Source organism: Zootoca vivipara, chromosome 3, assembly GCF_963506605.1.
Source record: "Zootoca vivipara chromosome 3, rZooViv1.1, whole genome shotgun sequence".
NCBI lineage: Eukaryota > Metazoa > Chordata > Lepidosauria > Squamata > Lacertidae > Zootoca > Zootoca vivipara.
In genome coordinates, this window is record NC_083278.1 from 62012746 (window position 1) to 62039320 (window position 26575).

Sequence of the window (26575 nt, forward strand, 5' to 3'; positions counted from 1 at the left end):
TCACCAGTTTCTGCTATTAAACAATGATTTGCTTATTGAGGTCAGTTGGTAGCAATTAACAACATAAGCCATTTCATAGCAAACAGTAGGAAAGCTGTAGTTTTCATCTGAGTGTCTGAGCAGCAGATCATACCTATAAAATTTAGGATTATGGTGCCATGCATTAAAAATGAAATGACAGCTGACTTGTTGACTGCTTCCATGGGGGGGGGGATCTCAGAAAATAAATGTTTTTCCTGAGAGACATGTATCTAACATAAGAGGTTGAGGAATGGCTATTGCAGCATGAAAAAATTCTTACGTGGATAGCATTTTTCTGAAGGAAAAAAAATGCAATCAGCATCCAGCTCATCAAGTATAATGAGCACACACTCATCCATGGTCATGCACACTCACCCAGTGATTATACTGAGAAGCATTCCATCAGAACATGCATGAACACAGCAAAATGTACACACACATATATATACACACAATCTTCAGGGCATTTTTGTGCATGAGAAGTTGAGAACACAGTTCACATCTGAAGTGATCCTCAAATTGTAGGTTCACTTACATTTATTATTTACCTATTTTGGGTAATCTTCGTAGCTAGATAAATATCAGTAGATTTCTATAGAATATGTAAATATATGGGAACAGTTAATCATGATGGTACTTCAGAGTTGAGAAAACGGGACATTGTTAGTTGTGCTTGCATAGTAGGGTAGGTCCTCCGTGACTGAAGAAAAAGGTTCCCAAAAATTACAGTTGTCACCAGTACGGCCATCAGAATTCCACTAAGGATCAAAATTTCTACTGGTAGAAGTTTTCCTCTGTCTGAAAGAAAGCGGAACGATTTCCAGAAAAGTTAATACTTTCGCACCAAATCTAATGTGTGAAATAATTTTAACCGTGATAAAACTTTGAATTGTATTTGCATGCTGCTTTAAAAAAGAGCAGCAACATGGATTTCACCTACACCAGGTGGCAGGAAAAGGGGAATATCCTGATCTGAGACATTGCTACAAATGCATGAAGTTGCATTGTGCTCATCATTGGGTCCATCTAGCCCAGTGTATTGTCTACTGTGACTAGAAATGGCTCTTCAGGATCACAGGCCGAGGTCTTTGCCGGCTCTCCTTCCCTGGAGATGCTGAATATGGAAGCTGCAGACATACACATTTACTGGCCAGTCGCTTAAGTGAGTTCTCAATGTGTTTAAAGTCATTCTTCTGGGAATGGAGGATGAACCACTTCTTATATTATTAACCTTAGGATTTTAAATTGATGTTGCTTAATTGATGTTTTTCCAATTCCTGCACAAAGACTTCTGCTTACTCAATAGGGCTTTCCCCCATCTCCCCGCATCCCCCCAGAACAGTGCATGGGGACGGGAATGTGGGTTGTTCTGTCTGGTAAGCTGAAATGCTTGTTTAGGAAGGATGTTAATCAAGCATGATGTTGAATTCCATACATTATCTTTATTCTACTACATTGGATATTTGTATGCTGCAAAAGAGAACCACTATTCTCTGTAACTCTATTGAAGAATTATATTTTAAAGCATGCAATTTTTTCACTTACCAACATTAGTCTCTTCATTATCTGCCACCTTTCGCTTTATAGGGCCATAAGATACCATGTGACTAGAAAAGGGTGGGACTTCTCTTTTAGTTCTGGTTAGACTGTCATCTGTGCAGTTCTAGAAAAAAACACAAACTAGTAAATATGTGTGAGCCTAAAGTGATGATCAAAGTACTGTAGTGCACAATAAGAAACCCTAGGATTACAAGTAAATTCCCATTTCGTTAGGTAAAAGTCTACTTACCGTAGAATATTAATTTGCCAATCAGAATGAAAGGTTGTGTTACATGCCACCCCGGTCTCTGGGAGTGGGTGGCGCTGTGGTCTAAACCACTGAGCCTCTTGAGCTTGCTGATTGGAAGGTTGGTGGTTCGAATCTGTGTGACAGAGTGAACTCCCATTGCTCTGTCTCAGCTTCTGCCAACCTAGCAGTTTGGAAGCACACCAGTGCAAGTAGATAAATAGGTATCACTGTGGTGGGAAAGTAAACAGCATTTCCGAGTGCTCTGGTTTCCGTCATGGTGTTCCGTTGCGCCAGAAGCGGTTTAGTCATGCAGGCCACATGTCCTGGAAAGATGTCTGGACAAACACCTGCTCGTTTGGCCTAAAGTGAGATGAGCGCTGCACCCCATATTTGCCTTTGACTGGACATAACCATCCAGGAGTCTTTTACCTTTTCTTACCTGCAAGATTCCAGGGGTTCCATGTTCTAGGGTCTGTGTTTCCTTTTGGATATGAGGCAATGCAAAAACTGGTGTCTCTATATAGGTTATTTACACATATCTAGAACCTGAGACTGCGATGGAGGAGTCCACAACATTAACACCCCAAAATGGTCTTGTTTCTCCCACAGCCACAGGCTTGGATGTCATCAATATCAGCCATGGCTCTCTAGCTTGCTGCCTTTAACAGACTGTAACTTTTCTCCCTAGGTCATGTCACAGCCAACTCTAAAGACTCTACTTCAATCTCTGGCTTTGTCTTCTCACTATCTATTTAGGAGTTGAAGGAGGGGCCCTGCCCACTTTCCTTCTGGCACAGACCCCTTCTCCATAGCTTTCTTAACGGGCTATTACCTTCCTTTTGCTTTCTTAATAGTTTAACCAACAGCCAATTACCACATCAGGAGACTGGCCTGCCTTAGATTTTAACCCTTGCTGGATCCAGGGGTTCAGGCGGCTTGATTAAATTCTAACACCTACTGGAGCCAGGAATTTAGGGTGTCTAACAAACTCATAAGTATATTGCCAAAGTTTTCCAACTCAAGTACTGAAGGGTGATATGCAGGACATGTATGAATGTTCAGTCATAAAGTTGCTTAATACACCATGCCAGACTATTAGAATCATATAGATGCATAACCCACCAATCTCTTGCAATCTATCCATAATAGGAACATAGGTAGCAACCTTACGTATATATACCAAGTCAGACCATTGGCCCGTCTAGCTCTGTACTCCCTACACTGAGTGACAGTGGCTTTCCAGGGTTTTAGGCAGGAGTCTTTCCCAGTCCTACCTAACTTGAGGTACCAGAGATTGAACCTGGGATCTTTTGCATGCAGAACATATATTCTAACTATGGGCTATGGCCCATCCCCAAAGGGAAGTAGAAAGAAGATGGCAATGGATATGACTATAGGAAGTTAAGCAGTGTGTGTGTGTGTGTGTGTGTGTGTGTGTGTGTGAGAGAGAGAGAGAGAGAGAGAGAGAGAGAGAGAGAGAGAGAGAGAGAGAGAGAGAGAGAGATGGGTGTGTGGATGAACTGAAGGTTTAATGCAGAAGATACTGCTCAACATGGAAACCAGACAGAATAGCAAAACAGTATTTCTTCCTTTTATGTTATGTAGGAATTTGAAATGTAATGTCTCCTTTTTTTTACGCATCTCTATTCTGAGCAAGCAAGCAATAAATCCCATAGTAAACTAACCAGAAAACTCCCTATGAGCCACAAGACTCACTATTTTGGAACTCTACACTACTACTCTGTGCAAAGTTCTCATTCTAAATACAATGTAGACTCTTAAATTTAACTGAATGTGACTTGCTTGCATAAGACCTGAACTGTTTTATAAGCCATCTAGTGCTAGCCTCTGATATTATAACTGTCTCCATCCAAAACGTCACACTGACTTCAGATTTCATTTTGTCCTTGCTTAGTATTTAAGTGTAGGGACATTTTCATTATAGCACTAGGAAAATAAATCCTTCTCTGGAGTGTTTTTTTTTCCAAAACGATGACAATGGCTGCTAAGGTAGAAGCATCTATTTTCTAAAATAATTCACAAGGATACTAAAGTGTACACTGTATTCAGTCACCTACCAGCTGATGATTCAGATCCAAACAGTTTTAAGGAACAGTGTCATTCTGAAACAGGATATTATACTGCATCCGTTAAAAAGCCCTGCTTTAATTGCAGAGATAATTTTCTAGTTGACTGCCAGTAAAGGTCACCTAATTATACTACCATTGGGACTGAGTACTTTTTCAGATATGTTCCTATGACACTTCATTGTGTGTTTGAAAGGCTGTGATTCAGGAATCTGTAAAAGCAGTACATACACTATAGTCCTTAGCCCTTTTCCACCCAAACCCAAACTCCCCCCTGACAATTGCATGCTTTAGTCTATTGTAACCTTCCAAATCAGGAAGGGAAGGAAGTCACAACAATCCTTGTATGCCAGATTTCAGGAATTCTTCTACCACCTCTTCTTTGTCTCAACCCCAGAAACCATTCTGATCTCCTTGGCATATCACAGACTCTGGGTCAGGAAGACAAACCCAGAAGGCTTCCAGTTCTGCCTTAATAAATGGTGATGTTGGATATTGATTGGATCATTCCAGCTCTGATGGAAAGAGAAGAGATGAGTCATACAACCATGCTCATTATTTGATAACCTGTAGCTGTATGAGCTGGCTGCAATAAAAGCTATGAAATGATAGTTTTATCTGCAGTGATAGCTCTGGTAGCAAGAGGGGGAAAACACAGAGGAAGATAAACCAAAAAAAATAGCTCCAGTGCTTCTGATAATCAGCTTTTTTTTAAAGGATTCTCCTTCATTGGCAGCTGCAAAAACCTTTCAGTTTCTTAGTTTTGACAAATCAGGATCTGTTAAATGCACACATTAACATACTTTTCTTGAAGCATTCCTACAGTTAACTCTAATCTCAAGATGATTTTCCCATTAAGAGTACTGTACTCTGATAGCTTATTCATTTCTTAAAGTTGCCACAAAATGATGAAGTGATAAGTGATGAATATTCACGTGTGACACACTCCAGAAACACATGGATTGAAGTGGAACAGCACAACAGAAAATACTTGAATATGAAGAACCAATGAGGGGGCTTCAATAGCGATGTGCAGACAAGGGCTGCTACTGAAACATTTTGTGTGTTTCTTTTTGCCTCACAACTAGTCTCCCCAATCATTTCCCCCCAGCCAGGCTCGCTTCCATTCAGAGTTCAGCTGCTAGAAGGAAATACCATCTTTAGCATTTTCTTTTCATTCCCTTTTACAGTAGCACACCAGAACAAAAATAGCCTCAACTTTGAGTGCAAAATGCAAAGTTTTAATTCAAATTTTGAATGTGAAATTTTCCTGTAAAAAAAATCAACTTACTGGTTTGCAAGCAGCTGTTGTGCCATGACAAATCTGAACTGTGCAGTGTAAGAAAACATGGTTGTATGAGATGCCAACAAATTTGAACATTTGGATCCTGAAGAGTGCTTCTTCGCCTTCTCCATTTGTTATTACTGATAGGGTTTCATCTTTTACAAATTGTGGGCAGCTATGCAGGAACAAAACCAAAAATATATGATTACATCAAAAGCTGGCATCTCTGCAAAATAAAAATAAAAATGAATACACATATTTTGAATAGACTACCTAGAAGAAACCCAGTCTTGGTGCAAAGTACTTGACTCAAAAGTATACTACTATTAGAATGCTTTTTCAACTGTGAGCATTTCTAGCTGTATCAAAGAGGTCTATATTGGGCATCTTTTTCCATTTTACCAGCCTAGCCCTTTCAATATGACCAATGTTTCTCTGCTCCTCGCAAGTCAGAAAAACCATCTATGCCAAGGTACTTGAGGTTACCATTGAAGCTATGGATTCTGCCATTGTTCAAGGCTGATTTACTCAAATTATACTGTTTACATGTACAGCTTTAGAGGTACAGGCACATATGGACAAACATGTATTTACTTGTTACATAAAGAGAGTTGGGCCCGCACAGGATGCAAAGGCACCTGCTACCGGGTATTTGTGAAAAATAAGCCTCTGGCTCATTTGCTTAAGAGAAGAGGAAACAGTAAGGGGGAGAGGTCAGATTCAGCACCATTCACCAAAACAACCTTTTGCTAATACTCATTCTCATTACAGTCTCCCTCAGAGTGTGTTCTAGTATTCTCAACAACACTGAGATCAATGACTCTTATGCTGATAATAACCTACACTCAGCTCTTGAAGCATAGCTTTGACTTGATCTGGTCAGCCTCCCCTTCACAGCGGTCATTGTGCTTTGTTTTTTTAAAGGAAATGGAAAGCTCAGCCCAATATGTTTTCAGAATGAGTTGTTCATTTTACCAAAGCGGGATACGAACCTGTCTCTGATAAAAGAATACTGGACAGCATGAACAGCATCCTTCGTTGGGGTAGACCAGCAGTTTTCAAGCCTGATGATTAAGTTGCCTGGGACCTGCCAAATGCAGAGACAGAACATAAACAGGGTCTTTGTTTCTTAAGTCAGTAACTTTCAAAAGGACTAGATAGGTACATGGAGGATGAGCCTAACAATGACTGTCAGCCATGATAGCTAACAAGGAACTGTGACAACTAGATGCTGGGTACAAATAGAAGGCTGCTGTCACTAGGCTGGACAAAGCCGTCAATTTTGGGTTCTCTCTGTTTTGTATTTTTCCAGAATTCAGTTCAGCTTGGCATATCAGTTCTGCATCAGTTTGCAAAAAAAAAATTATATTTTTTTTGTCCTCGCAAAAATCCACCAGTATTTTAGTGCACCTTTCTCCTAGAGGTTAAGATTATTGCAAGCAATTTTCTCTTCTGCATTCCACCCCCCCCCCCCAAAATACATGCACAAAGAGTACCTACCCCACCCACAAGGTTGGTGGATGAGCAGTGTTAGGATGGGGTATAGGTTTGTCTCTGCTGGCTTCTCTCACCAGCAGTGGCAAATGGTAAGCTCCAAATCAGGACATTTTGGAGTAGGGGGTGGGTGCCAGCAATTTTAGATCTCCTGGATCCAATTCCTCACCTGTCCCCTGATGGGCCTTATCTCGGGCTCCTGAACTATACCATTTCCTGGCATGGCAAAAAAAATGGGGAAGGGGGGTATTCTACCTTCACCCTTAGCTGGTGCTAGAGCAGTAGGGTAGATCTGCTGCTTCATTCCTCCCCAGGCCCCTGGTTAGGATTTATCCATGAACAGTAAGGCTGAGGCCTACGGGTGAATGTAGATTCTCTGATTTGGATATTGTTAGCTCTCAGCCCAAATGCTCCTGATATCCCTGTTCCCACTGGCCCTATCCGTCTGAAACCGAATATTTGATAGGAAATTCATTCTCTGTTTTAAAAAAGTATGTATTTTATTATCCTCTCCCAACCCTACACCTGCAAATGGATGATAATAAAGTAAGTCACAAGTAAATAGTAACATTCAAAAATGTTCTCAGATTCGTGTTGGTTTTGCTCTCTCTCTCTCCCCCCCCCCCAATGGATCTTGGCTCGTGCCCGGTGGGATGAAGCTGTGTTGCCTTTGCTATCTATCCAACACCTCAACTCTCAGATTCATCAGAGACTCAATAGCGCCAGGTACCACTTTCACTTTGACAAATACGTTGTCCTCTAGAGTCAGAAAGGGAATGGTAGTCCACATGTCTTCAAAATGCCGGTCTTTGTACAGCATCATGGATACAGAGAAATTTCCATCTTCTGTATTTAGTGTAATGGTCCTGCCACAAACAAAGACACATAGATATGATGGAGATGCTGAAATGACACAATTTCCATGATAATTTGTCATCATCATCACACACACACACACACACACACACACACACACGATTTACTAGGAAACCTAATGGTGAGGCCTTGGCCAGCTATGGAAATTACAACATTGGCATCACAAATACTGGTACTTCAGTATTATACACAAAAAGGATCAGGTTGCAAGGAATGGAGCAGCTCTAGTGGCCAGTGGTGATGATACCCTTTTAAGTAAAGTTGCAACTTTTTTCTGGCAAGCTCCTATGACTTGGACCAGCTGCATGACAGGCATAAACTTTCAGCTGGTGAAAGTTTCCCAAGTATGGTGAAACGATGCTAAGCTTGTCCTAACGAGATGCATGCCTGCCTTTCATGCACAGAAGTTATGCTATGGAAAACAGGGTAAGAGCTCTAAGCAACAGATTCCCACTCCTCAAGGAACTTTAACAGAGCACACCATTTATGCAGCTTACTTAGTGCAGTGATTAATCCAATATTGTCTGCATACTTCTCAAGTGACTTTAATCCAGATTTGGGATGGAGGACGATAGGAGTTCATTTTGCATTTTAGTGTGAACATATGTAATTTGCACTTCCCAAACCAATATGTGAACCAAAAGGCACATTTCTGCAAACATTACAGTGCAGTTATGCAATCAGAAAAGCATGCCAAAATACTGCATAATATGGAAAAGTGCACACAAAAATACTTGCGTTTGTGGGGAAAAAATTCAAAAATGTATCATGTTAGGGAACATTGCTTGCAAAAATGGATATATCGGGGGAAATGCTGTACCAAAATGTGTGCATGTGGTTTTTTTAAAAAAAAAATCACAGACTAATTTGGAAATGGTGATAACTGAACTGGAAAAATGAGAAACCAAAATTTACAGATGTGACTATTTCTAATCCAGGCACAATGTTGGTATACAGAAAACAATAAGGGCAACAGGCTTACCTGATATCAACACTGATTTTATTTTCTCCATTAGGTTGCTGTACCATATAATTAATAGGATATCGGCAGGCAAATGTGATATTGATAAAAGTTCTTGTGATTATATCAGAGAGGTTGTTCTGTATGGTGTTGATGAACATAATATGTGTGCCATCGGAATCCTGCAAGTTAGTAAAACACAAAAATATCCCAGTAAGTCCCAAAACTTAAGTTGATAGGAAAATTATAATGTGGTGGCAATGGGAACTGAAGGTTGCTCTGAAGCTGTGCTTCCTGACTTGGAAGCTTTGCTCCTTAACCAACTAGAGAAGGCATAGGCAAACAAGGCCCTCCAGGTGTTTTGGGACTACAACTCCTTTGATCCCAAGCTATCAGGACCAGTGGTCAGGGATGATGGGAATTGTAGTCCCCAAACATCTGGAGGGGCAAGTTTGCCTATGCCTGAACTAGAGCACCCAGTAAGGAAGGAAGATCCTCACTGATGCCTTATCAAAGGTCCATTAAGCAGAGCAGAGCCCCAGACCCAGGTCAGTTCTTAGCCATTCTGCTCTCCCAGTTCAAAGAAAGAGATTAAGGATCACACAAGTAATAGAGAAACAAAGAGAAAAGAAGGCTAGGATAGAGGAAATTAAAAAGAGAATAGAAGAAAAGGAAAAAGAACAAGTAAAAAACCCATCAAAAAAACAATTGGCGAACCAAATAAAAATTCTACAGAAAGAATTGGAGAATGTAGTTAATCAAGAAATTGATAATAGAATTAAATGGCTCAACCAAAGAAATTTTGAATGGGGTAATAGAACAGGTAAACTCCTCTCGTGGCAACTGAAGAAAAGACAAAACAAGAAAATTATAACATGTGTTAAAGATGAAGGGAGAAATTGGACAAAAAAGGAGGACATAAATAGATGCTTGACAAAATTCTATAAAAATCTATATGAGAGAGGGCCAGAGGATAAAGGGGAGATAAAGAAATATCTAGGAAATTACAAAGGGAAAGTTATAAATGAGGAAGAGAGAGAATTCCTAAATAAGAAAATCACAAAACAAGAAATCCAAACAGCAATCGCCAAAATGAAATTAGGAAAATCCCCCGGCACAGACGGGCTGGGAAGTCAGCACTATAAAACCTTTCAGTTAGATCTAATAGAGATATATTGGAGATTGGTAAATGAAGCACTAACCGAAGGCAATATTCCACAATCCTGGCAGGAAGCATACATAACTTTAATACCGAAAGAGAAAAAAGAAGAAGTACATGTGGCAAATTTTAGGCCTATATCATTATTAAACGTCGACTATAAGATTTATGCAAATATATTGGCAGAAAGATTGAAAAAGATACTAAATAGAATAATTGACCAAAACCAACAAGGGTTCCTGCCAGGGAGAAAAATTGCAAATAATATACGGATATTTCTAAATATGATAGAACTCCTGGATTGGAACCCGGGAAAGAAAGCGGCGTTTATCTTTCTCGACGCTGAAAAAGCTTTTGATCGCTTATCATGGGAGTTCATGAAAGGCGCTATGGAAAAGATGGGTATTAAGGGCAATTTCTTCCAAAGTTAAAAGCCATTTATAATAATCAGTCAGCAAAGTTAATTGTGAATGGAAACATACTAGAAAAGTTCGATATTGGTAAGGGGACAAGACAAGGCTGCCCACTCTCGCCTCTATTATTTATATTATCAATTGAATATCTGTTAAATGAGATCAAACAGGATGAGGGAGTAAAGGGCATTAAAGTTAAGCAGCACACAATAAAAATAAAGGCTTATGCAGATGACGTTATAATTATGTTGGAGGACCCAAAAGAGTCAATACTTAAATTAAAGCAAAATTTGGAGAATTATGGGAGAGTATCTAGATTTAAAGTTAATGCAAAAAAAAAAATTATGATTAAAAATTTAAGAGGAAAAGAAATTAAGGAGTTGGAAGAATTGGCAGAATGGCAAATCGTAAATAAATTAAAGTATCTAGGCATAGAAGTAACACCAAACAATATTAACTTATTTGAAAATAATTATGTAAAATTATGGAAGGAAATAAAGGAGGATCTAGGTAGATGGGACAAACTATTCCTGTCCCTCTCGGGAAAGATTGCGGCGATTAAAATGGTGATCCTCCCAAAAATTATCTTCCTCTTCCAGATGCTACCCATAATAGGAAAAACAGAAATATTCGACGAGTGGAAAAGAATATTAAGTAAATTTATCTGGGCAAACAAAAAACCCAGGATACAGTTTAAATTATTGACAGAAGTTAGAGAAAGAGGAGGGTGGGGGGTCCCAGATTTAAAATTATATTACGCTGCAGCCGGATGGTGCTGGATAAAAGAATGGCTGATTTTGGAGAACCGAGAATTGTTGGAACTAGAGGGATTCAGACACACAAGAGGGTGGCACGCCTACCTCTTGTTGGAGGAAAAAGGAAATCAAAGAGAATTTAAAGATCATGTTATCAAGAAATCCCTGTACCAGATTTGGCTCAAATCTAAACAGCTATTGGAGCCATATAGCCCTTGGTGGGCGTCACCCACCGAAATGACAGCGATGAGCAGATACCCAATAAAGGAAAAATGGCCTACATACCGAGATTTACTGATACAAGATAAGGACCAACTCAATTTAAAATCATATGAAGAAATTAAAATACACTGTGCCAGTTGGTTACATTATTGCCAGGTACAGAGCATTTTCAAGATACATAGGGAAATTGGGTTCTCCAAAGAAAAGTCTAAATTACAAGAAATTATTTTAGATAATGAGAAAAAAATACTTGGAAAAGTTTATAGATTCTTATTGGACTGGGAGTTAAAAGATGAGCTTACAAAAAATACTATGATAAAATGGGCATCGGATATTGGCAGGCCGATTATGATAAATCAATGGGATAAATTGTGGAAATTTGACGCCAAATTTACAGCTTGTATATCAATTAAGGAGAATATCTTGAAAATGTTCTATAGATGGCATATGACCCCAGATAAGATCGCAAAATATTATAAAACAGGGGAGGGGAAATGCTGGAAATGTCAGGATAAAATTGGGAGCTACTATCATTGCTGGTGGACATGTCCTAAAGTGGCGGAATTTTGGAACCAAGTATATGAAGCGTTAAAAAAACTTTTAAAATGTACATTTAAAAAGACCCCTGAAATCTTTCTCTTGAGTATGACTCCATTGGATATACCAAAAGATAGAGTGAATATCCTGCTGTACGCCTGTGCAGCGGCAAGGGTATTGCTTGCATCAAAATGGAAAGGGGCTAGCTTACCTACGATACAAGAATGGCAGGAGAAGCTAATTGAATATTTAAAATTGGCAAAATTAACGGCAATAATTAGACACGTTCCGAGACAAAAGATAATGAAAGAATGGAAGTACGTTCAAGAGTATATGGAGAGAGAAAATATAAAGATTAATTTAGTGAAGTGCCTAGACTAGAATTTAAAAGGAGAGAAGAAATTAAATATAAAGTGAAAATGGGCTGTGGAATAGATTAGGAGGATCAGCAAGAAGAAGAGAGGAAACAAAGAAACGCGTGCTGTAAATAACAGGAAGTGATTTTTATTTGTACTTTTTTGTCTTTTTTGTCTTTTTTCTTTTTTTTCTCCTTTCTTTCTTTTTACTTTATTCGCGACAATATTGCTTATGTTTCCTTCTTGTTTTCTGTTTTTTCGTTTACAAATTCATTGTGTATGTATATAATTTGAATATTCTTATTATTTTTGTTTTTCGTTTTCCTTAGTTATGTATGTGTTTTCATTAGTCATGTATGTGGTTTTTAAAAAAAATTGAATAAAGATTTATTTAAAAAAACAACAACAAGAAATAGCATACAGTATTCTTTCTGGGCAGGGAGAGGGGAGAGGCACTAGAGACCTCTACAGACAGCTTCTGTCCTTAAACCTAGATGTGTAGTGAAATACTGTGATAAGTCACAAATGCACTTGGGGTTTTTTGAGTATTGGTATAGTTTCTGCCATCCTAGAATGGCCACATCCACATAATATATTTAAGGCACATTTAAAACATGGCTTCACCCAAAGAATCTTGGGACCCTTACAGAGCTACACTTTCCAGCACCCTTAGCAAACTACAGTTTCCAGGGTTATTTGAGGGAAGTCATGTCTTTTAATGTATAGTGTAAAGGTGACCAATGTTTGAACAATGGGTTTTGCTTCAAAATAATAGAATCCAATAGTATCATGGAACTTTTGAACTGCTTTTAATATTGTATTTTTAAATTGCTGTAACCTGCCCTGGGACCTTATCATGAAGGACATGTAAGAAATGGATTAAATAAAAAGCAACACCACACACACACACACACACACACACACACACACACACACACGCAAACACAATCAAGTAAGCTGCATATAAATCTATGCCCCCCTGTATGATTCACATGTTAATCGGGTTCTTGGTGCTTTTGCTATTCTCAATCAGTTTCTAAAAGGCAGGAATTATGTTTCTGTGGTTTGCATTATGAATAGAGACAAAGCAGATGATTGTTTAGTTCCATATAGAATTCAATGTGTGTGAGATTCTGTCATTTTTCAAAAGTTGTTCTTTCGTATACTAAATAAGCAGGATACAAGAGGATAAATGCAGTGTACAGAGAAGGCATGTAAAAAGTCATAAGACCACAGCAACATCTTTTGCATATTACCATTCGTGTTCCACAGTCTGTGAAGTTGGTCTTAATGCTGAATATGTAGAGGTTTCCTACTTGAGTACCATGACATGCTGGGTCATTAAGGTGTAAATCAGAGACCTGCAAAGGAAAAAAACTTTCTTTTTGCTTTTAATTTTACAATATAATTCTCAACACAATTTTAGATTATGTTTACAGTTGCACTAGCTAATCAGCATATCCTTGGTTCTATCACCTGGTCATTTCACCTGGAAGCATGGCATTATTGCATGAAAAATGCTTCCTTTGCCTTCTGGGACTCACAGTCATCAAGATACAATCTTACTAAGTGCCAACCTGCCTTCGATCAACAGGTACATTCTATCATGTGATAGTAACCATTTGGGGGGGGAATAAAAATCCATTCATGTGATGTAGCCTATGATCCCATTAGGAGCTGGACACAGAGAACGTGGCAGAGTGAGAGAAAAATCTACCCCTCTTTCAAAAGCCACTTCCCCTGAATTTTCTGAGCACAGCTAAAGTATTTCATGGTTGAAGGCACTAAGAAAGGCCTGGCATTTTCCTAATATTTGACGTCGCGTAGTCTGCAATATACCAGCTCACATTTTATCATCGTCTGGCTGATAAGATCTGGATAAATAATGTTCCCTTATGCTACAGTTCTAGAAACTAGAGGCAATGAAACGAGCTATTAGCCACAACTCTTTTTGAGCTCCTCTGGGTTATTGAATTGTAATAGGAAAAAGGGAAGCATTCAGGGGGAAAAAAACCCCAAAGGAGATCTACAACAAAATGTTGCACTGTGGGGGTATTCCTGTTCAGGGGGCCAACCATGCCCTTTCATTCTCACTCCTCACCACCACACACAACAGTCACCATTCATGGCAACTCAGTCCTCCTTGGGCTGCCTTTGGGTCCCACCCTCCTTGTTGGGTCCGTCCCCCCCAATTTTTTTGTTTGCAATTCTACAAACATCAGGATCCCTCCCGTGTGTGTGTGCGTGCGTGCGCGCGTGCATGCATGCATGCATGCAGTGGTTGCTAAATATGCATTTGCACGCACACATCCAAAATAAAGGGGATTACCTCATGTTAAAGTAACTGAATGGATTTTTAAAAATTAAAATTATAAAATCACAGTACTTACTAATATTGGAGGGTTCTTTGACAGGAAGAATGTACTCGGAATTTCTACTTCAATCAGGTCCTTAGTACATATGATGGTCTCGTTGATTTCTGTGTTTGTATATAAAAACGCTGCTTGTTAAAGGGGAAGAAAGGGGAAGAACAGTCCCGACTTTCTGGTGTGGGTGTGTGGGTGTGGGTGTAAAATCTGCATGTGTGTATGTACAGAGTTTGAATCTTGATTGCTGAAAAGCAAAGGTGAAATTCAAAAGGAAATATTATTCTTGGGATACATTCTAGAATACAGGCTAGTGAATATCAGTGACTTCTGCAGCTTCCCGGAACACTTGGGATTCTTACCAAAGTTAAAGCCCAAATCAGATGCAATGGCTGCAGTTCAGAACTCACGTGTGCGTGGCCAGTTTTTCCCTAGCAGTGTACAGGTTTCTTAGCATAGCCCAACTTGTAATGTGAGGCCTTGTTACCCAGTTGCAAACATTGACAGCCATGTCCAATTCTGGGAAAGCGAACACTTCTGTATAGCCCAGTCTTATGACCCACTGCAATAAAGAATTCTCCTCGTGTCTTCAGTTTTATTGTGTATTCTTCAGTGTAGCTGAAATGCTAAACTAGTTTAATGGTATCTAGGATTAGACCAGATTGTCCCAGCTGTGGAACAGCTACAGTGCCTGTTTCCTCACTGAGGATACCAGTTGTTGCTGCTTATCTAAGCTTGTTTTTTTGGCAGATGTGAGGTCAGAATTCTTGCCTTGCTATAAGATACAGGAATATTGTGGGTGAAAGCTATTCCATTTGCAGAAGCAGTTCAATAGGTTTTGATGTCTATGATGGGAAATCATATTCCTGCTTGTGATGGAGGCAAACTGGAGTCTCCCCAGACTTGGATCCTTCTGCATTTGAGCCTGGCTTATATTGTAGGACAGCCTGCCAGAGCTGCCAGTCATTCTTACCACCCCTTTCCTACCCCCAAACTCACTTGGCAGTAGTTTTTGTATTCCAGGTCAAATCAGCTGCAGGGCTTTTCATAAAACACATTAGTTTTTGGATGCAATGGAAGTATCTTCAGAACACCAATTAGCTTTGGCCTTTGAGAAATTGTATCTTTGTCAGACCCAAATAATGTTAACAGAGCTTTTGGCTGATTGATTCTTGCGCTTCTTGAAGCATCACAGAGCAGGTTCCATTGAAGGCCCTTACTTACTCATGGTCTGCTGAAATGTCACAGAGGTTATTGGCTTGAAAGAAATATAATTTACATTCAGGAAATAATTGTTAGCCTTTGGGTGGCTAAAATGGAAGATGAATTAGCACATTGCTTTCAGTGGTTGATCAGTGTGTATTAAAAGCCTAATCTTAGCACAGAATTGTTTTCAGAAATGAATGACTAATCCAGATTGTCATATTTCTATCAACTGGAAGATGAGGTTAGCAAATGAGGCCTCAAAGATTAGACTAGACTATTATTAGTGTCTCAGGTTTTGTTTGTTTGTTTGTTTGTTTTTGGAATCCTGAAAATAAATTTGAGCTGTAGTCTAGAACTGATGTTACAATGGAAGAACACTGAACACTGAACTGATCTATCCATGAATTAGTAAGTGGTCTACAGAGTCGTTTACAATATAATGCTGCTGCTGCTGCTGCTACTATTATTATTTTTTATACCCCGCCAATCTGGTTGGGTTTCCCCAGCCACTCTCAGCAGCTTAAAGCATATCTAAAAACATAATAAAAACATCAAGCATAAAAAAACTCCTGATACAGGGCTGCCTTTAGATGTCTTCTAAAAGTTGTGTAATTGTTTATCTCCTTGACATCTGAAGAGAGGATGTAACTTCACTTTTCGCAGTGAGGGAACCAGCAGAAGACCCTCGGAGAAGGATTTTAGTGTCTGGGCTGAGGCCGTTTAGGGCTTTAAAGGTCACCACCAACACTTTGAATTGTGCTCGGAAACATAGTGGGAGCCAGTGAAGATCCTTTAGGACTGGTGTTATATGGTCTCGGCGGCCACTCCCAGTCACTGGTCTAGCTGCCGCATTCTGGATTAGTTGTAGTTTCTGAGTCACCTTCAAAGGCAGCCCCACACAGAGTGCTTTGCAGTAGTCCAAGCGGGAGATAACTAGAGCATGCACCACTCTGGTGAGACAGTCTGCATGCAGGTAGGGTCTCAGCCTGCATACCAGATGGAGCTGGTAGACAGCTGCCCTGGACGTAGAAAGGGTTTCAGTCTTAGATGTATAATGCAAAATAAAAAGTTGAACAAATGGAACAAGCATATGTAAATTCTGATTAAATAATAACTATTCTATGAAAATATTCTAATAAAATTATTTCTAAAACATTTATAATGTTTTTTTATGGAAAATGTAGAACAGAGTGGGCTATTTTATGAATTCAGCAGAAACTGTAGATTTTTAAAATGGAGTGCTACCTGTGTTATTCCAAAATCAGTAATAAAGAAGTCCTATGAATTAAAAAAAATATGTTGTTGTTTATTCAAAGATCAGTGGAAATATTGTTGTGTCTCTTTACTCACTATCAAACTTTATCTGGAGGACCTATGCCCAAAGGCTGGTGGGGCAGCTTTCAAGAATTTGCCCTACTTGTCCACATGTAAAATGATGGGCTCAGAATTACTCCTGTTTTCATGTTCCCAGAGTTTTGTTGAAAGCAGCTCGAGCTTTGCAGCTGCCAATCTGTCTGTAAAGCTGCCAAGAAGAAGCAGTTAATTTACGGGAAGGGAGGAGAGTGCCAGCAAAAATCCTGAACAACATCACGCGCAGAATAATTCTGAGCATGACTATGCTGTACTGATGAAAAGTGACTAGGCACAATTCATCTTAGGATTCATCTACCTTTAACAGTTGTGTGATAGCATGGGTGTCAATAGATGTAGCCTCTTTCACCCTTGAAGCACAGGGGTTCCAACATAATTTTCTGTACCTGGTCCACTGTGAGTAGTTTAGGCCCTCTGTCCCACTTGCAAAAGAGGAGAGAGATTTGCATAACATTTACAGATGCTTTGTGTCATATGCAAATTTGTAACCTCTTTTGCAGATGGATTGGAGGGTCAAAAAAACAAACTTCTGCCACACACATAACAAAATGTCTGACAGACAGAATGTCAGCAGGTGAATTGTATGTCCAGTTGTATGTCCATACTATAAAATGCTTAACCTGTTGAATTTTTAGCTGCCATTCAGCTCTTAAAGGCACAAGAACCCTGCTTTTCCCCAATGCCAACCCTAAACCTACACTGTGACCCTGTACTTTCTTACCTGGGTGGGAAGAAACCCTTTTAAACAGCAAAGACTCATCAGTAGGCATGTGTAAAATTCAGCTGCAATAGTGAATTCTTGATGCACGTCTGGTCTTTAGCTTTAAATGTGCCTAAGCTTTACAAAGTTTTCCCATTTGTTATTTTGCAGTGGGTGGGATTCTATAGCATCCACCTGCACTTATTGTGTGATAGGATTTGCAGAAAATAACTTCTAGAGTACTAAAATTAACCCACCACCAGGAAATGTGCATCTCTTGTTTCTAGGCAAAAAAGGAAGGGCAAACTATAGAAATTTCGAGGAGTACAAAATGAGACAGAAGCAGGAAAAGTGCATTAAGGACAGAGTGAAAAGAGTGGATCCTATCACCTGGCATTCAAACTCCTTAATAACCTCTCTGACTTCACTTATTGTCTAAAACACGGAAAGATAGGAGCAGCCAGGCTGGCTCATCTCACATAAATTGCTTAGAAGGGTGCCTGCAGAATTTGCTTCATAACTTTCCAGGAAGAATCAATTCTCTCCCCCCCCCCCAAAAGACAACTCAGACTAACTTGTGTTCCCTCTTCTAAACTTTCATAAATGTTAATTACATAAGGGTCCTCTCCTTGAATGCAAGACTAGAGAATCATTTTTTCTCTGTCACGGTCACATTCCCACAGAGGTCATCTTTGTGATGCTGAGTGGCACCAAAGCCAGTGGTGGAAAGTATGCAGCATTAGAGAGTGTTGTGTGTTTGTTTTCACCCTAATCCCTCCATCTCATTTTCTCCCTTGCCACAAGTCTGAGCCGATCACTTGCAGAGGATTTTCTCTCCCACTTTCCTTCCTCCATTTTTATTTGTGCCCCTCCTCCTACCGTTTTCTCCCTCACTCTTTCCCCACTGTGGGCTCCCCCAGCCTACAATGAAAGAGGCTGTTTGTGTTTCTTAGGGTTCATCCTTGCTCCTCAAGAAAGCTTGCATTCCTTAGACCAGGAAAATTGGATTTTAAAAAGTCACCCAGATACTATCTCTCTCAGTTTATTAAAACTGGGGACATCTGTAGTAACCTAAAATCACAAGCCTTACATGGTAGTTTATTATAACCAGCAAATTTATATTAACCTTTTAAAGAACGTATTTTAACAAGTGATACTTACCCATTGAGGCAAGAAGTTTCAGGAATTTCCAACCAGGTACTTTAACAGTGTATTATTTATTCTAAAATCTACTGTAACTATCACAAAGGTGGTGTGCAAGTCCAGGCCAATTCTTATTACAGTACTAACATTGATTCAATAGAAAAGGTGACTTTGTATTTTTTTTTAAAAAAAATATCTGTTAAGGTATCTATACTGAACCTTTGCCACAATGCATAGAAACATCAAAGTGTGCCGCAAGCGATGTTTTCAAAGCTACATTATGACAAACACATTTAAACTGTATTTATAAGACAAAGCTAAATTTAGAATTGGAGCAATATTATTGCAGAAGTTCTAGCCATTGTTTCAAAGTAGATTCCTCCCAAGAAAACTCACCCTCCCCAGTCTTGGTCCCGCTTGAAGACATCAGCAGAGAAGCTGCCAGGAGGGCAGAGAAGGGCATATTGCAAGGTGCCATCACAACCGAAGTTTCCTCAAAAAGCACCAGCCTGGAACTTGAACGGAGACTTCCTGCCCTTTCAACTTTGTGTCTTGGATGAGGGTTTGGATGAGGGTGTGGTGTAAATGGTTCCTTACAGCTTTTACCCTGTGGTGTTTCCCCCCTCCCTTTCTAAACTCCTGCCTGAAGGCGCAAGGGTGTTCTGGGTCCAACAATAGGATTCCACAGAGATAGCCACTGGAGACCATGATTACTCACGCCAAAGTCACCACCTATTTTAGAGCTGAATCTCCCCAAGAAGAAAACCCTTCCTCCCCACCTCACATTTTTGTCTTTACTATAGCAGCCGCTTAGCACGTCCTTTATCTTGGAGGAGAAGGACCTCCCTCAACTCCCTTTGGGATTCTCCCTCTGGGTGTTTTATATGCTTCCATTCTGCTCTGTAAAAGGGCAGTAAATGATTTACAGCTCCTTATTTATTTGTTTATTCATTCATTTAGGTTGTTGTTTCTTGGGAATAAAGGCGCAAAATAATAGAAGACACTAACACCATCCCCACAGAAGACAAAGCATGAATTGGAAATAATGTCCTAATTTTATCGATGGGCAATGTAAATAAATAAATGTGTTCCTAAAAGAGGCAAGAGTTTTCTCAGAGGAAAAAAGCAGCAACACTTTCAAAATGATGCTATTAACTTGCAAGAATGTGTACTTCTCTCAAGTCACTGTCTTCTGTTACAGTATTTTCAGGCAATGACCCCAACCATTTCTATGGAAAGAATTTCAGCGGGAAATACGCGGCTATAGCTGCCTGTAGAAGACGAGGGAAATAAACCTAAAGATTTATCGGGCCCAATATAATGATGGATTGTTAAGAGTTGCTAAGCCGCTTTTTGAATTGTCTGTTGCAGCCCATGGAATTGGATTGGATCTAACAACTGTTGGAGTTTTGTGTTAATGAGTTTTAGAGGGCAGGTGTTCATCCACAGCAGTATTATGAGGTAAGAGGATTTTAGAAGATTATCAGTAGAGAATGATGCCAAAATATCATTCAGGATCCAAATGATGGTGAAACAAGTTCCGAGAGCCCCTAAATTCTCACACCCAATTCTGCAAATCAAACTGCTTTTGAATCTGAGTTTTCAGAAGATGCTTGCAATCTAGTGTTTGGAAAGGAGGTGACCAGCTGTTCAAAAGAGAAAAAACCTACCATTAGTGCAACCTAGAATGTTTTTTTAAAAAAATCAATGTCAGTTGGACCATTCAAGGGCAAATAGTACAATAATAATTTCATTTAGTATATAGTTATGTGTAATGCTTTAGCGCTGAATGCTGTAGGAATAGCAATAAAGGTTGCAATTCCATAAACATTTTGGACTAAGCTCCCTTGACCTCAGTGGCACTTACTTCTGAGTAAACATGAAGATTAGGGTTTAGAAAGAAAATTCGCTAACATTAGTTGATCGAATTTTGGACTAATTCAGTGGGGAATCATGGTGAGATCATGGTGGCAGGGGGCTTGTGAGAGTCTGTATTCAATGTATTTGTATTTAATGTCACATTGATAGTTGGCCCCTTTACTGCTAGTATTGGGTCCAAGACTAAACATGTGCAGTTAACAATTTCTTGGTACTCAAAGACGGCAAATGAATAGCTTTCTCTGACCATAGTTTTTACTTGCAGGCACAACAAACTCTTAATTCAACTGGGGAAAGGAAGAATTAAAAGCCTTGTTTGGGTTTTAATCTAGGCAAACTTCCTCCTTTTGTCAGCAGGAGGAATCCCTCAGTTAACTTAGCCAGGAATGGCAATTCCAGACATTACAATCACAGTAACTAGGTTACAAAGTTAGTAACAGAAAGGCTATTCCCAGGAGCAATGGTTCCAAACTGAACTCTGGAACCACTTTCATTATAGAACTCTAAGGAATGTAAATCTTCAAACGTTCAAACCCTCTCCTTTCTTCGGTGTACTATATAATTAAAACTCAGCAATGGACCAAACTAAATATGATGTTTTGGATGCTCCAAACAAAAGAGCTAGCATTCAACCTGTGTCCATTAGTGGTTTATAATATAAGCCACCTCCTTCTTGATTATATTGACTGATGGGAAAGATGAGGCATCTTCACAGTCAACAGTCTGCCTGACACTTTAATGTGAACACATATGTTTAGGTTTATTAGATTTCTTAGGCACCCTTTTTTGAAAAATAAGGGGGAAAGATGCAAGGCATGTTACAGTAAATAAAATACACAAAAGTAAAAACAAGAACAGTACAAAACCCGTAATGTATGAAAACCACACTATCTCCCCATTCCCAAGTGAGAAATTACCGGGAATAATCCAGTCAGGGTTCTGGATTGCAGCCTAAAACATTTTAAAACTGGCTTATATTATTATTCAAGCAGGATAAAAATAACTTACTTAAGATTGTCACTTGTCTGAAGTATGGTCCCAATGAAAGACTGAACAGAAATCAGTGGTGTTTCCATCTTACAGCAGTGACCCACAACAATTTATTCCAAATCCTCAACAAATCATGCATGAAGAAGCCATTTCTGGTTCATGTGGACCAGGTGTGCAACCTGGGGGTCATTTTGGATTCCCAGCTGCCCAAGGAGGCACAGGTTAATTCTGTGTCCAGGGCAGCTGCCAACCAACTCTACCTGTTACACAGGCTGAGACCCTACCTGCCTGCACACTGTCATGCCAGAGTGGTGCATGCTCAGGTTATCTCCTGCTTGGACTACTGTAATGCACGCTATGTGGGACTATCTTTGAAAGTGACTCGGAAACTACAACTAAGCCAGAATATGGCAGCTAGACTGGTGACTGGGAGCAGCCACTAGGACCATATAATACCAGTCTTAAAGATCTATGCTGGCTCCTGGTACATTTCTGAGCACAATTCAAACTGTTGGTGCTGACTTTCAAAGCCTTGGTCCTGTATACCCGAATGAGTGCCCTCACCTCCATCATTCAGCCTGGACGCTGAGGTCCAGCTCCAAGGCCTTCTGGCCATTTCCTCATTCCAAGAAGGGAGGTTACTGGGAACCAGGCAGAGGGCCCCTGGTAGTGGGGCTCACACTGTGGAACACCTTCTCATCAAATGTTGAGATAAATAACTATACAACTTTTAGAAGACATCTGAAGGCAGCCCTTTTAATGTTTGATATATCTGTTTTTATATCTGTTGGAAGCTGCGCAGAGTGGCTGGAGCAACTCAGTCAAATGGGTACGGTACAAATAATAAAATTATTATCATTGTTATTATACCATTGAAAGCACAAGTTCTGTTAGAGTATAATTTCTACAGTACATACTCAGATTGTGAATTTCTAAAACAAGCAGTTTTGTTACTAATCTTCCTGCTTGATAAGCAATATTATTATTTTGGAAATGGCACTCTTATTAAAGCACAAAAGGGGGTATAAAATTGTTTTCTGCAATGGTTGTGTTTGCTCCTTAATTCACTGTGGGTATGATCTGCTGCATCACACAAGTATTTTTAAAAGATGGATACAGTATTCAGCTGAAAGGTTCTTTGACCCAGTGAGCTTTTTAGCAGAGTAGGGATCATAGGGATTTCTTCTTCCCCTGCCTGCCCCTTCAGAACAGCGTGAGGAGCTGCAGGAGAGAGCGGGAAATCACCAGTCATTGCTTGCATACTTGCTCCACTGAATCAATATCCTCTTATCAGAGGACCACCAAACTGATACTGTATACTGTATCCAGATCCCTTTTTCCCTTATAAGCATGTGACTTGATTTCTTGTGATGTATGCAATCCCAGCTGTGATGCTGTGGTGCTGTCAAACATGGTACCTTCATTTTCAGAGATAGGGTTTGTTAAGTCACCACTTCAACAATGGGATTTCTTGTTTTAATGAGAAACAAATGCAATTACCATGGTTAATTACCCGTGGTTTAATTTGGGAAGCCGCAGGCAAGTAAATTATTATATTTAACTCAATTTCTCATTCAAACTGCGGGTTCCTGTTTCATGGGGCTGCAGAACTTGTGAAGCAGTGCAAATGAGTATTATAGGTGTGATAAACAGTAACATTTTCCATGCGCCTAGCCCAACGCGAGTAGCCAGTTGGCATTTTTCACCATACTGAAGCTTGGTCAGCTTTTAAAAGGACAGAAATTCCCAGAATAGTGTTGCTGAGTGAATAACTTCTCAAAAGTGGCTTGGCTTTCCTACAATGTTAGTTCTAAACACACTTTTCATTGCAGCCAATTTATAGATTGTGACTCATCTGCCCTAATGTCATTGACCAGACACAATCTTTGTCAGACTGAGCAAACGAGGGGGGTTGGGAGCAAGCAAGTAATTTCCTTGGCTTCCTTTTTCTCCCAGCGTGGGATCTTTTTTCAAGCCTACATTTATAGTACATGACCATTCTCGTAAACAACTTTTATGTTCCAGGCAACCAAAAAAGGAAGAAAAAGGCTGGTTGTACCAACGGATGCTTTGCAGGCCAAGTCCAGCTCCTTGAAATGGTTGAAACTCTTGTTGTGACTGAACCAGCAGCTTACACAAACACACACATGTATTGCTTATTTGTACTATGTTTCAGCTAGATATTCTTTGCCTTATGTGTAACTATGTTAGAAAAAGATGCTTAAACAGAAATAAACATGATCTTAAAATCTGTAAAGAAGTCTAAAGCAGCTTAAAGATAGCTACATCCATCACCCAAATAAAGCAAGGCATCCATGTTTACATGCCATCCATACACAAGCTTTAGCTCTAGCAACCAAAGGGAAACTGCCAAGCCACTGAGCCTCAGGGAGGACTAGCACTAAATCAAGGGCAATAATCATAAAACAACTCAGAATACATCCCCAAAGTCTGCTTTGGAAAGATTAAGTGACATGGGGTGGCATGGGATCTGCCAAATGGATTTATAATCCAGGGTTTTATTCACAGAAAACCCATGCGCTACAGCACAATTCTTTGTGTAAACTCAGAAGCAATTGAGTTCAATGGTGCTTACTCCCAGATAGGTGTATGATTACATCCTTAAGTAACTTATCCCCATTTTACAAGGAAAGAATCACAATCTGCAATATTTAGTAAAATATTAAGATACTAAATACAGATAGTAAAATAACATCTGTATATTTAAAAAAGTAGATCAATCACCAGAATCTATTCTACAGGGGTGGTTAACATAAGAGTAACCAAGATTCCTAAGCCTAACAGCTCCATACAAAAACAAACAAACTCATATGGCTGATAAACACAGCACACACCTCAATTATGTCTGTTCTGGGACCCTGCTCTTGATCTTTGGGCATTCCCAATAATCCCTGCTAACACTGTTTCTAGAGAAAGGGCATGGCTAAACGATGATTCATCTCCACTTTCCTAACAAACCCCAGTTCCGTGGAACCAATGTTAAGAATTTTCAGGGTAGGTTCATATGCTACCACAGTATTCTGCGATGGTATGCAAGTCTCTAGCCTCCAATATGTTGGTTTGGTTAGGTCAGGGGTGGAGAACCTTTTTTAGTTCAAGGACCACAATCACTTTGGGGTGGGGGAAGGACATGAGAGTGATGATGGGGCCAAATGCAAAAGTAGGTGGAGCAATGCATGCAAATTTTAACTTTGTGCAGTACACACACTCCCATACCTCTTTCTATCCTCCTTCCAAGGCAAGCAAAAGGCACTACTGCAACTCAAAGATATGCATACCAGCTAGGTAAAAACACTCAAGGGGTGTGGCCAGAATGAAATTGTGTGTGTGGAGAGACCTTAAAGAGCCACACAATGAGACTTGGAGAGCTGTATTTGGTCCCCAGGACTGAAGTTAAGCACTAATTGCAGGGAAATGAAGTTGGAATTGAGCCCTGTCTAAAAATATTATTCCATCCACATGTGGGATCCACTTCAACCATCTTTCTGCTTAATAAGAGGCCTCCAAGATAGCAAACGATAAGTAAAGATTAAGGACACACAAACACCCTACACACACTCCAAAAGACAGTTGTGATTGATGACAGCTCAGATGCTGCAGGAAATTGAGTATGCAAAATACCCATTTGAGAGGTGTACTTGAAAGTGACGGCCCAGACAAGCCAGGAGGATGTTACTTCTAATATGCATTCCCATGTGAAGACATACAGTACTATGAAAAAGTCCCTCTTAACAGGAGTATTCCATACAAGTATTTGTCTTCTCCAAGAAGCTCTTATTGAATCTCAGTGTTTGAACAATTTAATTTTTCAGTGTTGAATACACATCTGTTAGCATTAACATTTGCCCTCTGATGTTAATTCTTTTAAGCTGCTAAATTGATTAATAGATATCAAGTGAGCTACACAAGAGGAAGCTTTACCTGTTTAATAGGATACAAGAATCCAAATTTTAAACAAGAATGTAAGAACGTTTAAAAATCTGTCAAACAGATGTTTTCAGCTATTATTTCAAGACAAAAGATCATACAAAAGACATAATTTATCAAGAGAAGTGCAGACATTAACAGCAAACGTTTAAATATAAACAAGCAAAATATTTTCAGATTTCTACAACATAATATCACAGCATAAATAACAAGAAAATGATTTAAAATGCCAAAGTGGTGTCTAAAAATTTGTAGCTAGGATTAACTGGTAAAACCTGCATGATAATATGTCAGCACCGCTAGAAGCCCTTTCTTAAAAATGATTTGCTTACTCACTAACTTATTTTAGTAATTAATTATAGGAATAAAATGAAGGCAAAAGAATTGCTTCATGATTTTCACACTCTTTCCTGCCATGCAAAGCTTTCTTTCCTCAATGTCTAGTCAAACACCTTGAGCAAACAAGTCTTTTGTCGGTTTAGGAATGTCAGGGATATCTACCCATACTCCTTGCTTTCAATGGCATGTGAATCCCCATTCGTTTTCTGGCACAACTAGTCATACATTTTTTAAAAAATCATACAAATAAAGCTGGACTGGGATATTCATGTTCTTTGGAAGTGCAAAGCTATGTAGTGCTTGTGTAAAGTGCAAGTCTTCTTCTTAACAGAAATGTGCTGAAGAAATCCACAACCACAGAACTTAGTGGAAACTGCTAAAAAGACTAATCAGTTCATAGAACCCTAATAAGGGTGGGTGTTTGGTGACATCTACAGGAACCTCTGAACAGTTAGCTATTTGTACGTGTTGGTTAGAAAACAAGTAGGTTATGGCCCTCTTTTGGTCTCAAAAGAGCATGAAATCCATTGCTTCATTCAAGTTCTTCAGTTTCTGCTGAGAAAAGGTCTGCGAGATCAGCTACTGTTAACACAGAGGCCTCCGACTGCTTCATGGAAGAACTAGAGTGGCTTTGGGGGAGGGGGAGAAGGGAAAAATACATTTTTAAAAATGAGAAATG

The 26575-nt window shown here is 39.5% G+C and overlaps 2 protein-coding genes across 7 annotated transcripts in view; both read right to left on the reverse strand.

Moving 5' to 3' along the window:
* Positions 1-227: 227 nt before the first annotated feature.
* LOC118082034 (pancreatic secretory granule membrane major glycoprotein GP2) lies at positions 228-19323 on the reverse strand. The gene is made up of 9 exons (XM_035108821.2): positions 19138-19323; positions 14346-14434; positions 13212-13316; positions 8535-8695; positions 7407-7542; positions 6175-6269; positions 5189-5357; positions 1567-1684; positions 228-819 (listed from the first exon to the last, which is right to left on the reverse strand). The coding sequence occupies exons 1-9, from the start codon at positions 19217-19219 to the stop codon at positions 647-649; spliced, it is 1128 nt and encodes a 375-aa protein (XP_034964712.2). The 5' UTR covers positions 19220-19323; the 3' UTR covers positions 228-646.
* Positions 19324-24341: 5018 nt separating this feature from the next.
* SHPRH (SNF2 histone linker PHD RING helicase) overlaps positions 24342-26575 on the reverse strand; it is a 45722-nt gene continuing 43488 nt past the window's right edge. For 4 of the 6 annotated variants that reach the window (XM_035108810.2, XM_035108809.2, XM_060272733.1 and 1 more), the window contains one exon: positions 24342-26525. In XM_035108810.2, coding sequence (XP_034964701.1) covers positions 26429-26525 — 97 coding nt within the window. In that variant the 3' untranslated portion in view covers positions 24342-26428. The remainder of the gene's footprint in view (positions 26526-26575) is intronic. The other 2 variants (XM_035108808.2, XM_035108807.2) reach the window with 1 other exon arrangement.

Coding starts and splice junctions, on each gene's coding strand:
- LOC118082034 (XM_035108821.2), bottom strand. CDS start 19,219: ATGGCACCTTGCAATATGCCCTTCTCTGCCCTCCTGGCAGCTTCTCTG. Junction 13,317..14,345: donor CAAAGAACCCTCCAATATTA/GTAAGTACTGTG, acceptor TTTCCTTTGCAG/GTCTCTGATTTACACCTTAA. Junction 5,358..6,174: donor TATTCTTTTATCAGAGACAG/GTTCGTATCCCG, acceptor GTTCCTGCATAG/CTGCCCACAATTTGTAAAAG.